At 34.9% G+C, this 14,095-nt stretch overlaps 1 protein-coding gene across 2 annotated transcripts in view; it reads right to left on the bottom strand.

The window, feature by feature from the left end:
- Positions 1-897: 897 nt before the first annotated feature.
- PRKAA2 (protein kinase AMP-activated catalytic subunit alpha 2) overlaps positions 898-14,095 on the bottom strand; it is a 69,379-nt gene continuing 56,181 nt past the window's right edge. For both annotated transcript variants that reach the window (XM_003265133.3, XM_030812902.1), the window contains 4 exons: positions 13,008-13,232; positions 5,307-5,811; positions 3,540-3,666; positions 898-2,285 (listed from right to left, as the gene is read on the bottom strand). In XM_003265133.3, the coding sequence (XP_003265181.1) occupies positions 2,047-2,285; positions 3,540-3,666; positions 5,307-5,811; positions 13,008-13,232 (1,096 nt within the window). In that variant the 3' untranslated portion in view covers positions 898-2,046. The remainder of the gene's footprint in view (positions 2,286-3,539; positions 3,667-5,306; positions 5,812-13,007; positions 13,233-14,095) is intronic.

The following is a 14,095-nucleotide window of genomic DNA, read 5'->3' as shown; positions in this document are numbered from 1 at the left end:
TATTATGAGGTGGCCCTGTTTTTTCCCAAAACAGGCATGTACCCATTTAAAGAACCCAAAACTATGCCATATCTATAATACACCAGGCTAACACAGCAGGAGTGCTTATCACTATACAAATAATCACGTAAAAATTACCCTTTGGTGCCACAAGATGGCAGTCTTTCAATAATTAAACCTTAAACTATCTCAAATTGCAACCCGCCCTCTTTCCCAAATTGGTGAACGATTCTTTTATTTTGATATTAAGAAGTTGGACTTATAAGTTATTTAACACCAGTTTTTAAAAGATCTGCAAAGCCATATGATGTGACACAACGCAAACTCCTGATTCAAAGAATATTTAAAGATAGACACACTTGTTTTCCACTAACACAGGAGAAACTTAGTCTAACATTCTCATTTGCTTCTTGGTAGAACATACATTACTTTTGGCAAAGAGAAGCCTGTCAAGGTAATGTCATTTTTTTGTTTTCAAGAGCTTAATGTTTTTTAGGGTAATCCAGGTAAATAAGTGTTAATTACAACATAAAAATAACAAATGAATAAATACAAATTAGATAAATTACACAGAATTTAAAATTAAATACTTTTACTAAAACAAAATATAATCAATAAACTATTATCTACCCTGCTATAGTTTGTGTTTTTTTAATCTTAAAAAAAAACCTGCACAAAGCAAAACAAAAAAAAAAAAAACTGGTTTTTGCTTAAAAGCACTGGTGTGTGAAAATATATATATATATATATATATTTATATATATTTTTTTTTTTTTTTTTTTTTTTTTTTTTTTTTTTTTTTTTTTTTTTTTTTTTTTTTTTTTTTTATATAATATTATAGTTTTTTTCAAAAAAAAAAAAAAAAAAAAAAAAAAAAAAAAAAAAAAAAAATTAAGATAAAAATTTTTTCTTGATGTTCAAAGCTTCCCTGCCCTATCAGGTTCAACAGTGAAGGTCATAGCCAGCCCTTAGGGCCAGAACAGTGTTTTCAAACTTGGACTAGAAGATTCAAAGCTGTATCAATCAACCACTGAGGATCAAACAATGAACAAAGACAATAGTGACTAGGTTAGGTGGGGTGAAGCCAGTGGCTTCCAATGAAGAATGAGCATTATGACCTGCACCAGGACTCTAACACCTAACACACAAAATAAAGATCAAAGATAAGGATTCTCATTTAAGGGACTGTTGATACTTTGCTTTGTTTCATTTTAACTATTTTATCACTGTTGGTGAAATGCAAAAATAAATAGAGCCAAAAAGAATTTGAGAAAGGTAGATTTTCAAGACATTTTTTAAATGACATAAGTTTATGTAAAAGGCAAAAGTTGTTGCAATTCCAGATGTTCCAATATTAATTTGAAACTTGAAGGCTCTTATTATTCAGGGAAATCTCAAGATAAAAATCCTGAGTTAGTTTCAGCTGTTTTTAAGAAACCTGAAAATTGTGGTTACCTGTTACATGACCACAGTCCTTCTGTTGAATACATGAGGCAGTATTTGTACAAATACTGTTAGAAAAACTTGGCTTCTGAAATCTTGGAGGCAGGTTTTTAAGATTTCAACATTTAAATAATATCTTACTCGTGGTTCTTTTACTTTTTAATCTTCTTTTGTTAAAATAAATTGGGGGCATAAACACAGCATAAAGCCTACTGAAATTTAGCAAGTAAACTGGATTTACCTACACCAAACAGTAAAGCAAGGAGGTGTTGCCAAACCACCCTTACATTGAGATGGTTCACCAGTGTGGTGTGTTAATCATCTGTAGTGAACTCATTATTGTAATTAAAAAATCTTCATCGATATTAACCTATTAAAGATATTGCCTATGTGAATTTATCACAGGCACAATAGAATTACAGATTTTTACAAGTAAATAAGATGTCAGATATTTTGTTTTCAGTAATTTCAATAGCATTGTGTGTCCCCTGGAAATAATTCATGTCTCTCAATTAGTATTGCAGTGGATATTATCCAAAAGTAAGATAAAAATTTAAAGAATATATCTGATTTTCATAGTGCAATAACAGAAAGAGAGACAGATCAACGGGCTAAAGTAGTAATCAGACTGGCACACATTTCAAAAAAATCCATGGTGTGACTGCCCAGGCGAGGTGAAACTGAAGACAATGTGCTTCCGGTCAAAGAGCCAGTGAGAGAGCCAGAAAGTGAATGGCTCTCTGCAGTTGTGGAATCAAAACTTGATCTTGGTCTGTGTAAGCCAGCAGCAGAACAGGAACGCTGAGGTGTTGAGGAACCAGACCTCTGCTCCACTACTTCATCTGAAATGGACCAAATAAGAGCAATTTATATGGAAAGTATATATGCCCAAGCCCTTCCTATGAATTTATGATATTCAGAATATTAAGTAAACACATCTGAGCAAGGGCAACTTAATAATGAATGTCATGTTTCAGTTTTGTAGAAGCACAGTCCTCTTTCTTCCAACAATCATAACAAACATCGCTACCAATCACAACACTTGCACACAGTCAAAATGTGGCCCCAAGTCCTTCTGAAATCGGAGTATTCGGCACTGATATTGGAATCAAATTGATATCTCTGTATGTGAAGAAAGCATATCCTTGACAACTTATTTTTTTCTAACATATCAACAAAAAAAATCATTAAGGTAAAAATAAAAGTTACCATCATATATTGCCTTGGGGAGGTGGGGGGCAAAGTGAGAGAAATCTTGTTAAAACTGTAGACTCTACGATTCCCAGGACCAATCTCCAGAAATTCTGATTTGATAGGTCTGGAGTGGTTCCCAGGGATCTGTGTTTTAATAACAACAACATGTAATTTTGATGAAAGAGGTCTGGGATCCATATAAACACTACCATACATAGTTGATGGTAGCTCAAGAGTAAAATTTAAATGCTTTGTTTAAAACAACTTCCCTAACTCTAAACTCTGTTCCATTCTTGCTCCATCCAGCACCTGACCCTTGGTTTATTCTGGTTTTATCCCACTTGGGCCTCTGAAATGCATAATCGGATTTGGTTTACCCAAGTTTAATTCTTGGCACACACTAAGTTCTTGGACATGACAATTTTCCCTGAAGTCTTTGGCTCCTTGACTGCCATGGGTACGTAAATCCAACCCAAATCCCAATGGTGACCTATCTGGTCACCTGGCCACCCAGGATGAGGAAAGGTGATGAAGGGGAAAGTTTAGACACTACAATACTAACTAATAAAATATGAATGGAGAAATGTGACAAAGAATCTGACAAGTCAGTTAATTTTAAAAAGTAAAACCTGCTTCCCTGTTGTTCCTTACTTGTGCTCCAAGGCCAACACTTCAAATGATTCTTTTATACCATGGAGATACTTCTTGTGGAAAGATGCCAGGTAAGAGGTATTCAACATGTCTTTCATCCTTTTCACTCCACTTACATTTTGGTTAAGTCTAGATTGCTTAAAAACCAGTGCAGGACCTACCCACCAGATGTCTTCAAGATGATTTTAACATCTGGTCAACTAGGGCCAAGTTTTATCTTCTCAGAGCTCATGCATGCATAGCTTCCTTACCATCAATGCTTTTAAAGTCCAAAAGATAGCTTCTGTTATCAACCAGGTAAAGTTGTAAGCTCATTTTCACGTAACTGCCAGTCACTGGATTTTTTCTTCTTACACGAAGATGGTATGCATTCACTACCTAAAGTGAAAAATCAATAAAAATAATAAACTACAAAATATCTACCTTTTTACGAAAAAAAGTCAAAACAAGTAATTAATAGGGGTGAGGTAGGAAAGGAATATCGAATAATTTTTTTATATTACCAGTAGTTTACTTTAGCATTTATTTAATCCCCACTAGCGGTACTGTATGGCAGTTAAGATTTAAAGGAAAAGCTACTTGAATAAATTTGGGGTACTGAAGAAAAAAGTGAAAGATAAAAGAAAAACTTAAAGAGAACCCAGAGATTACATAGGGTCTAGCTTTCACTCTAGATAAGCATCAACTCTAAAACATCAATTCTAATTTGGTTGTCCAGTCTCTGCCTGAACATGTTCATGGATGATTATGGAGTAGAAGGAACAAAGAGGACCAGGCACAGTGGCTCATGCCTGTAATTCCAACACTTTGGCAGGCCAAGGTGGGTGGATTGCCTGAGCCCAGGAGCTTGAGACCAGCCTGGGCAACATGGTGAAACCCCATCTCTACAAAAACATACAAAAAAAATCAGCCGAGTGTGGTGGCAGGCGCCTGTAGTCCCAGCTACTAGGGAGGCTGAGGTGAGTGGATAGCCAGACCCTGGGTTGCAGTGAGCCAAGATCGCGCCACTGCACTCCAGCCTGGGCAACAGAGTGAGACCTTGTCTCAAAAAAAATAAACAACAACAACAAAAAAAAAACAAACAAACAAAACAAAACAACACTGCTTTGGATTTTCAAAACATCTGTGGTACTAGTTTCAAAATGTTTCAGTACAGAATTTTAAAAATGTTAACATCTCTTTTTTAACTAAATAAGACTGCTCCAAAACAGAGAGATCTGTTTTTTAAATGATTTTAAGAAAATATTCATTTCATGTATAAATAATAAAATGAAAATGACTGATTTATTTGAACATGTCAAATGCATATTTATGTGGTAAGTTTGCACATTTTTCTTCCTTTAAAAGTTCACAATCCTCAAGAAAAGAACAAGAGTGAAAGGCATATCTGAAAAGAAAAAATGCCCCTCCCCACACATATATTCAAATAGAACTGAAATGAAATTGAGCACTAATTTTTAAGAAAAGCAAACTGTGGGCCGAGAGTAAGGAAAATATACTCTAAGTATTAAAAGCACTAGCCAAATAAAAGAGAATATCACAACTTGGAGAAAAGTGTTTATTGACTGAATAAATATGTCCTGATGATATAATTTGTATTAACCACTAGTTATTACAGCCACCTGCCTCTGTCACCTAAAAAAAAAGAAAAAGAACTTCCCTAAAAAAAAAGAAAAATATCTTCCCTAAAAAAAAAGAGAAAGTAAAAACATACTATTTTTGAAGACATTCATGATTTTTCATTGCTATGATGCATGCTGAAACTGGTAAGCTATTTTCTCAGATGATTTCTAGTTGATTACTTTTTTCTTGACCAAGAACACTTCTATAATTCAAAATATGTTGGTTCCCAGTATCAACCACTTTTCATCCTTATAGAGGTTATTTGTTTTGTTTTTAATGTGCATAGCATATTACTAGAAAAAGTTGGGATTAATACTCAACTCAGGAGCTCAGAGCAGCTTATAATATAGAAAAATAGCTTCTACAAATGATCTTACTACATTATAATTTCCTACCTTCCATTCAAAATCCAGCTGCTTCATAGCTCGGTAAACTTCAGCCATGATGTCATACGGTTTGCTCTGACTTCGGATTCCAAGATGCCACTTGGCTTTTTTCACAGCTAAAGATTTGGGCTTAGTCGTATTCAGTGCATCCAATGGACATCTTGCTTTGGGGCTGTCTGCTATAAGTGGTGGCATCCTTTCTGGATGAGGTTTCAGGCCTGGGGGAATATGCATGGCACTATCATCCATAAAAGAACCAGATGGAGGACTAGAGGCGAGGTAGAACTCACTGGCTTGGTTCATTATTCTCCGATTGTCAATGATAAGATGATAAGCCACTGCAAGCTGGTCTTGAGGGTCACCACTATATAAACTGTTCATTACTTCTGATTCTGTACATTCAAATTTTTCACACACTTCTTTCACAGCCTCATCATCAATGACATTAGCATCATAGGAAGGGTCTTCAGGAAATAAGTAACTGGGCAAATCTTGTTTAAACCATTCATGCTCTCTAGGAAAAACACCACAATACACTATTGTAAGACACGGTTTGGCAAGTCCAGATAATTTAGACATAGGGCAATATAATAGAATATAATCAAAAGATCTGGTCTGTAGACCTAGCTCTGCCACTTACTAGCTATGTGATCCTGAGCAAGTTAATTACCCACTACCCTTGAATAACCACGGTTATTAAGACTTGGCATTTGGACGACGTTTTCTCAACAATGAAAAAAGCGAGCCCATCGCTTTAAGGAAAACAACCAGCAACACTTGTTGCCAATGATAAAATTCAAGCTTTCAAGCAAAAATTTCAAACTTTGTATTATTCGTGTGAGTTTAACAGTTTCTCAATACTTAAAGACTTTCTGATAAAGGTGGTGTTAATAATAATAAATATGCTTTTTTTCTTTTCCAACCACTTATCTGAGTGAGGTCAGACCTTTACACACTTCAACTAATACAAAATAATGCAACAGACTGAATGAAGAAGGTATGAGAACCACACTTCAGCTAATACAAAATAGTGCAACAGATTCAATGAAGAACGTATGAGAACCTAGCTGTCTTTGATATAAAGTCATTCTTCTCACAATTTTTTTTTGGAAAATATGGTTATTTTTCATGAAAGATGTATTATTTAACACAGTTATTTTTAAATAAATTACATATTTTCTTAATTTCTCAGTTTTAATTCTAATATAGTAAATATTGATAGAGACAACCTACATTTTAAAAAATTCCCCTTGAGGTCCTCAATAATTTTTAAGAGTTACAAGATTTTAAAATCAAAAAGTTTGAGAACTGCTCTCCTAAGCCTTATTTTCTCACACTTCTGGGCCTTTGCGCTTGATGTTACTATTGTTATCCTAGAATACCAAACTATTTTCATCTAACACAAACTACTCCTTCGAGATTGTTTAGGCATTATTACCTGGTAGAATTGGGCATCCCCTAAGTTTGGATGAAGATATATTTTGACTGAATGTCTTCTATTCACTGATTAATTTATTTTTGAATATTTACTGAAGACATACTACGGACAAAAAGAAACATTCCTCGCAAAGATTATATTTTAGCTGAATAGAGATTAAACAAATATATATAAAATATAGTTACAAATATACAAATATGCAAATCCTGTGATAAAGACTGCAAGAGAAATTGCATAGAGTAAAATGAGAGTATATAATTTAGAATGAGAGGCAGGTAATCAGGGAAGCCACTCTGAGTAATATTTAAGCTGACACTAGAATGATCTGAAGTCAGCTATGCAAAGAGTTGCGGAACAGATATTCCCAGCAAAAGAAACAATATGTGCAAAGACCATGAGACAAGAAAGAGTTATGCTGTGCTCTAGGAACTGGAATGAGCTCAACATCATGAAAGAAGAATGAGTTATGAGATGGAGTGCCAAATGAAATCAGGTATTTCTAAGAATTGTAGGCCATAAAAAGGAAATCTCATGATTTGAACTGGTGGCTGATGAAAATCATTGAAGCATTTTAAAGAGATAGGGTAACATAACCTAGTTATCATTCTGTAAAGATCATTTTGTTTGTGGTATAGAAAATGAATTGAAAAGATAAAAATGATGATGGTGATGCTAGTTGCAATAGTCCAAGTAAGAAATAATGGTGTGTCAGGCCCTGAGGATATGTACAAAGATAAAACTTCTACAGCTACTAGACTTTTCTATCACAATACATTCTTTTAGTTGTTGATTTTTTTCTTAATCTTGCCCAGTAAACTGACAACTTCTTGAAATAGTGACCATACCTTATTTAGCTCTACCCTACTACCTAGTAGAGTAAATGCTCAATAAATGCTGCATATATGATAAATAGACAAAGTATGGACACAAAAAAATAATTCATTCATGTGTTTATTGGCTATATAATATTAAGCACCTATTAATGTTCAGCAATAAAAATAACTTGAGATAGATCTTTTCTATGTATTTTTTTGAGATGGAGTCTCACTCTGTCACCCAGGCTGGAGTGCAGTAGCACAATCTTGGCTCACTGCAACCTCTGCCTCCCAGGTTCAAGTGATTCTCCTGTCTCAGCCTCCCGAGTACCTGGGATTACAGGTGCGCACCACCACACCCAGTTACAAAAGAAGTAAAAGAAGACAAAAATCATGTTACATGTCTAATATTTTTAAAATATCAATGACAAATAGAAAAGTTAAGCACTTTCAAAGTAAACTCAAAAAATCTATTATTCCATAAAACAATAAAATACTAGCAAAAACTGTGAAAATCAACTTTTTCAGAACCCTGGAAATTAACCAAAAACTGTGAAAATCAACTTTTTCAGAACCCTGGAAATTAACCAAAGGCTTGCAACAATCTGAAGACTGTTTATTCAAGAAAAATGGCTGAATCTCAGTAAGAAAGGTGAGATTTTTGGCTTTTTAAGTTGCCCTATGTCCACTTCCCTTTGTCCAGCTCCATGGCAGCCTTGAAAACCAATAGCCTCATAATCACAGAGCTGAGAAAACAGGAGCTTAACAATCACTGGGGCATTGAGGTGGGGAGAATAGAGGAGCAGAATAGTTTAGAGCTCCCCAAAAATCTTACCATGAGAGAACTGTCATTATTTTACATGTCTAGCAGTTCTCTGGAAACCTCCACTCACAAGCCTGGTTTTTATGTGAACTGACTCAGAGTTCACTCCTGCAAACAGCCTTCTCCCCAGGGCATTTGTTAAAAAAGAAAAAAAAAAATCAATGGCAACTGTCTAACATCCCAACTGCCTGAAGCAGCACTGAAAGTTGGGTAAACAAAAAGCTGACCAAAACACTTAAAAGGAAAAATTAGGAAACACAATTTCCAGAGGGGTCTTTGGAAAGCTCTGATATATTTCTGGGACTCAGAAAGGCCAGAAACAAATGCAGGGTTGTATTTTTGCCCGAGAAAAAACTGAAAGGGCCATAATTTCTCACCACTGGCAGATTTTGAGGCTCTGCATAAGCAGGAAGTGAAGGCTAAGGCAGAGTTACAACTGCCTGTTGGAGCACTGAGGATATACCCCAACATCACACAGAGCCCATCAGCAAAGGATGGGAGACTTATTAGATCAGGGCATTTAAGGAAATTTTTATCTAATCACTAGCTGATCATTAAGCTAACCAAAGAGAGATTTCAGTAGCCATATATAAAAAAGAATACAGATTTTACAGAATCAGATCAGGAAAATCATTAAACAAACAAACAGGAGCAGCAGCAACAACATACGACAATTATAAACTCTAGGTATATACACCCAAGAGAAATGAAAGCATAGCCATACAAACTGTGTATGTAAATGTTCATGGAAACAGTAGTCATAAAAGCCACAAATTAGAAACAATTCAATCTTCATCAACTAATGCATAAACAAAACGTAGTATATTCATACACTGGAATATTTTTCAAGGAAAAAAAATGAAGTACTAACACATGCTACAGTAGGAAAGTACTTTGTAAACATTATGCTAAATGACAGACGCCAGATACAAAAGACCACATACTGTATGATTCCATTTATATGAAATGTCCAGAACAGGCACAAACATAGAAAGTAGATTAGTGGTTGCCAGGGGATAGGAGGAAGGGGAAATGGGGAGTGACTGTTAATGTGTATAGTTTCTTTCAGGGGTGATAAAAAAGTTCTGGAATTAGATGGCCATAATGATTATGGAACTTTGTGAATATACTAAAAGCCAGTGAATTATACAATCTAAAGGGATAAATTTATGATATGCGAATTATATTTTAAAAATTAATTTTAAAAAACAATAAGGAAACAATCTACATTGATTTCTAACTCATTAATTTAGTCAAATGGCCATAATTGCTTGTAATAACTGACAATCTTAAAAGCCATCCTTCTAGCTTTTGATTTTCAGGAGTCAGTTTCTGAACCAACTCTACCAAAGTGAGCAATAACTAGGATGTTTATGAAGGTTCATCTGAGACAAAAGCAATTTACTTCACATGGGCTATTATACAGGCAACAGAAATTATATTTTTCTATCACTACTACCTGATACCTGAAATTGATATATGACTTAAGGTTAGATTACAAAGACTATCAAATTTTAGAAACCTCATGATATGCCCAAATTTCTTTAAGTGTGGCTAAAAGATTTTCAAATATTCCCTCAAAAATAATAATAGCTAATATTATGTTCTAAACATTGTTCTAAAAGCTTTAATTATATTAAGTTGAATATTTGCAGTTTCTGATATTCAATCATTTTTAGGCCTATTTAAATGGCAATTTCACATGATTTGATCTATGACTACACTCCCCAAAATTCTAATATATGTGGGAAGTAACTAAGTTGCACATAGCTAATAAACAGATGCACTGGGATTTGTGCTCAGTTGAACTTCAGACCTCTCACTTTAACTATGATAACATTAATACTATTACTAAGCTTAAGATACCTGGAGAACACAAAGATGTGTTTTCCATGAAGATAATATCTGTCTTGTTTACCACTATATTTCCAGCACCTAGCACAAGACCTTGCACAGGGCAGATGTGAAATAAATATCTGTTGAATGAATAAAAACGAAAATGGATAAATAAGCAAATAAATATGAAGATATATTTTCGAACTTCCAATGGCTATCTTACAAGAAAATGATAGATGTACAAAAATAATATTGAGACAGTAAGTATGTAGTAGCATAAGAGATAAAATATGATAGATTGAAAGAAGGATAGATATCACAGAACTGATGAAACAATTTGTAATAGTAGAAATGGCACAGGTTTTGAATTCAGGTTAAGTTCCAAGTTGAGCCCCGTTGTGCTCCTTATTAGCTGTGTAATTTTCAACAAACATAGATTTACTCAACATTTAATATGTGTTAGACCTTGTGCATTTTGCTATGAATTAATAATTGGTCCCAAATTTAAAGTAATTTATAATTTAATAGGGGCAAACAGATACATAAATCATGATGTAACCTTTCTGAGCTTCAGTTTCATGGTTTGTAAAATGGTTTATAGCTATCTATGAAAAGTCAATGCAATAACATAAGTCAAGCCATAAAGCAAAATGCTTGGTATTTTTTAATTTTTCAATGATTAGTAATTCTTTTCCCTATTGAACTATATTTTATCAAATCAAGAATTCCCAAACATTGGCCAGGCGTGGTGGCTCATGCCTGTAATCCTAGCACTTTGGGAGGCCAAGATGGGAAAATTGCTTTAGGCCAGGAGTTCAAGACCAGCCTGGTAAACATAGCAAGACCCCATCTCTTTAAAAAAAAAAAAAAAAAAAAAGAATTAAATGAAAAGAATTCCCAAACACTAAAAAATTGAATATAGATAAGTAAATATATATGATATAAGTAAAAAAAGATGAAAACTATAGATTCAAGTTATCATATTAGTACAGAGATGAATAATACTTTCATGCCATCTACCTATGTACAAATTAACTGTTCCCAGTAAACGTATTTACATTTGTCTTCTGAAGTCTATAAATATGCAAACATCTGTTTTAAAGCAATGAATCAGTATTATTACCATTTGACTTTTTTTTAAATAAAAAAATATTTTAATATAGATGGGCTTTCACTATGTTGACCAGGCTAGTCTTGACCTTCTGGGCTCAAGCAATCTTCCCATCTCAGCCTCGCAAAGTGTTGGGATTACAGGCATGAGCCACTGCCCCCAGCCTATTACTATTCTAAATGTATATGCTGATATGAGCAGCTGCAAATATATCAGCATGTCTAATTTTCTAAGGAAAAGTCAATTAACAGAAGTATATATGCTAAAGAACTACGAACATAAAGGGCTTTTTTCCTGCTAAGTTCATTTTTATAATTAAATCTCGTGGCTAATTTACACTTTTATATTGTTATACGTGAGGTTTGGAACACTGAAGAAAGGCTGGGAAAAGAAAATGATACATAAATGCAAAAGGAATCATCAGTCCTTGCCTGTATGAAATCAGCCGCAGTCACATAAACAGCTATCTCAGCCATCATTTAAATATTCCAAAGGTCAGAGGTCTCAAAACAGTCTTTTCTGGAACTGGGTGCAATGACTCACACCTGTAATCCCAACACTTTGGGAGGGCAAGGTAGGTGGATCACTTGAGCCCAGAAGTTCAAGACCAGCCTGGGCAACATGGCAAAACTCCATTTCTACTAAAAATACAACAACAACAACAAAAAATTAGCTGGGTGTGGTGGCTCATACCTATAGTCCCAGCTACTCAGGAGCCTGAGGTGGGAGGATCACCTCAGCTTGGGAGGTTGAGGCTACAGTGAGCTGTGATCCCACCACTGCACTCCAGCCTGGGTGACAGAGTGAGACCCTGCCTTAAAAAAAAAAAGAAAAAAAAAAGTCTTTGCTGGCTAATGATGAAAAGGGGAAGAGTTCTGGAAAGATGTCAAAAGAACATGTTTGTAAACAAACACGGATGAAATCTTAAGTAAGAACAAAAAACCTCTAAGAAACATGCCTTGATAAGTCATAGGCAGGACGCAATGAATCATCTTGCTACTATACACAGGTGTGTGATATACAAAGATCATATTCATAGGCGCATCAGCAATGGCACTTTCCAAACTTTCTCAAGTGACACAAAAGCCTTCACAGTAAGCTGACTAGCAGCTATTGAATTCAAAAACTTAGCAAAACTTTTTATGCTTTATATCTTTAACCACATGTAAAATACAAAATCTCACCCTATTTCTCCATTTGAAATTTCTTCAGACACTTTCTAAGCATACCATCTTTCCAGGCCTTTTAGCATTGTGTAGTCAAAGATGAATAAGACACACTCTCTACCCTGATATCATAATTTAAGAGAGAAAAAAGACACACTGAGAAATAACTAGATACAGGATGAGAATTAAATAATAAAAGCATGAACAAAATGTTGATAAAACAGAAATGGAAGCACCTGTGGAAATCACAAAAGGGGTGGCATGAACTTTAATGGATGAATGGAAGTCTATCAGGTCAAAAAAGAAACAAAAGGCATCAAGGCAAAGTGAATAATATAAACAGACATGAGGCATAAAATCTATGTTAGGTTTGAGAAACAAGGACAAGTTCAATGTGGCTGAAGCACAAGTACTAGGGGTGAGGTGGTGAGGGCAGGAAATGAGACTTTGGGAGAATCATTTAATTAACATTATTATTCCTATGAGAAAATATGCAGAACAGAAACAAAAAGAAAAATCACCTTATGTCTTTGATAGTTGCTCGTTTCAGTGGGTCAACCTGCAGCATATGCATCAGGAGAGTGGCGACAGAACGATTGAGATATTCTGGGATATAAAAGACACCGCCTCGGATCTTCTTAAATAACGTGGGTACATGCTCATCATCAAATGGGAGGGTGCCACAAAGAAGAGCATACAAGATAACACCACAGCTCCAGATATCAACTTCAGGACCTGCATACAATCTAAGAAAAAAGATGACAACACAAACCTGAAATTCAAGTATCACTTCTTCTCTATGTACCCTACTTCTATATATAGGTAGTCTACATTCAGTACATATTCATTTCCAAGGTCTTTAATGAAGTCCGTGGCCGCTCCCCAATATTCGGTGTTTGTTCCCCAAAGAGAGTAATGGGGCTAGCCAACCACTATTCAAGCCTGCCAAGTGAATAGGGTATTTTTATTTGTCACAAATTCATTTAACTGAAACATACTAATTAAAACATATAATACTTTCTGTGGTTGATTTTTGAGGGAAACAAACTAGATGACCACAAACTTGAAAAAATACTATGGCGTATAGGTTAAATCTTTTTCCCAAAGAACTATTACAAGAAAGAAAACATACATATAATGTATACATATAATAGAATTTCTACCCAGGCACACCTTTAAAGAATATTTAAGGCTGGTCACGCTAGCTCACACCTGTAATCCTAGCACCTTGGGAGGCTGAGGCAGGTGGATTGCTTGAGGCTACGAGTTTGAGGCCAGCCTGGGCAACATGGTGAAACGCTGCTTCTACTAAAAATACAAAAAATAGCCAGGGATGGTGGTGCACATCTTAGTCCCAGCTACTCAGAAGGCTGAGGTGGGAGGATCACCTGAGCCCAGGAGGTGGTACAGTGAGCTGAGATTGTCCCACTGCACTCTAGCCTAGGCGACAGAGTGAGACTCTATCTCAAAAAAAAAAAAAATATAATATATATATAAAATATATATTATATATTATAGAGAGAGAGAGATTTAAAACATTAAAGTATTTAATTAGTACTGTGTAGACAGTATTTATCCTGTATCACATTATCCTGAGTACTTACCACTT

Source organism: Nomascus leucogenys, chromosome 5 (genome assembly GCF_006542625.1).
Source record: "Nomascus leucogenys isolate Asia chromosome 5, Asia_NLE_v1, whole genome shotgun sequence".
Classification (NCBI taxonomy): Eukaryota; Metazoa; Chordata; class Mammalia; order Primates; family Hylobatidae; genus Nomascus; species Nomascus leucogenys.
The sequence above is the reverse complement of the archived record's forward strand: the minus strand, read 5'-3'. Positions and strand labels throughout refer to the sequence as shown.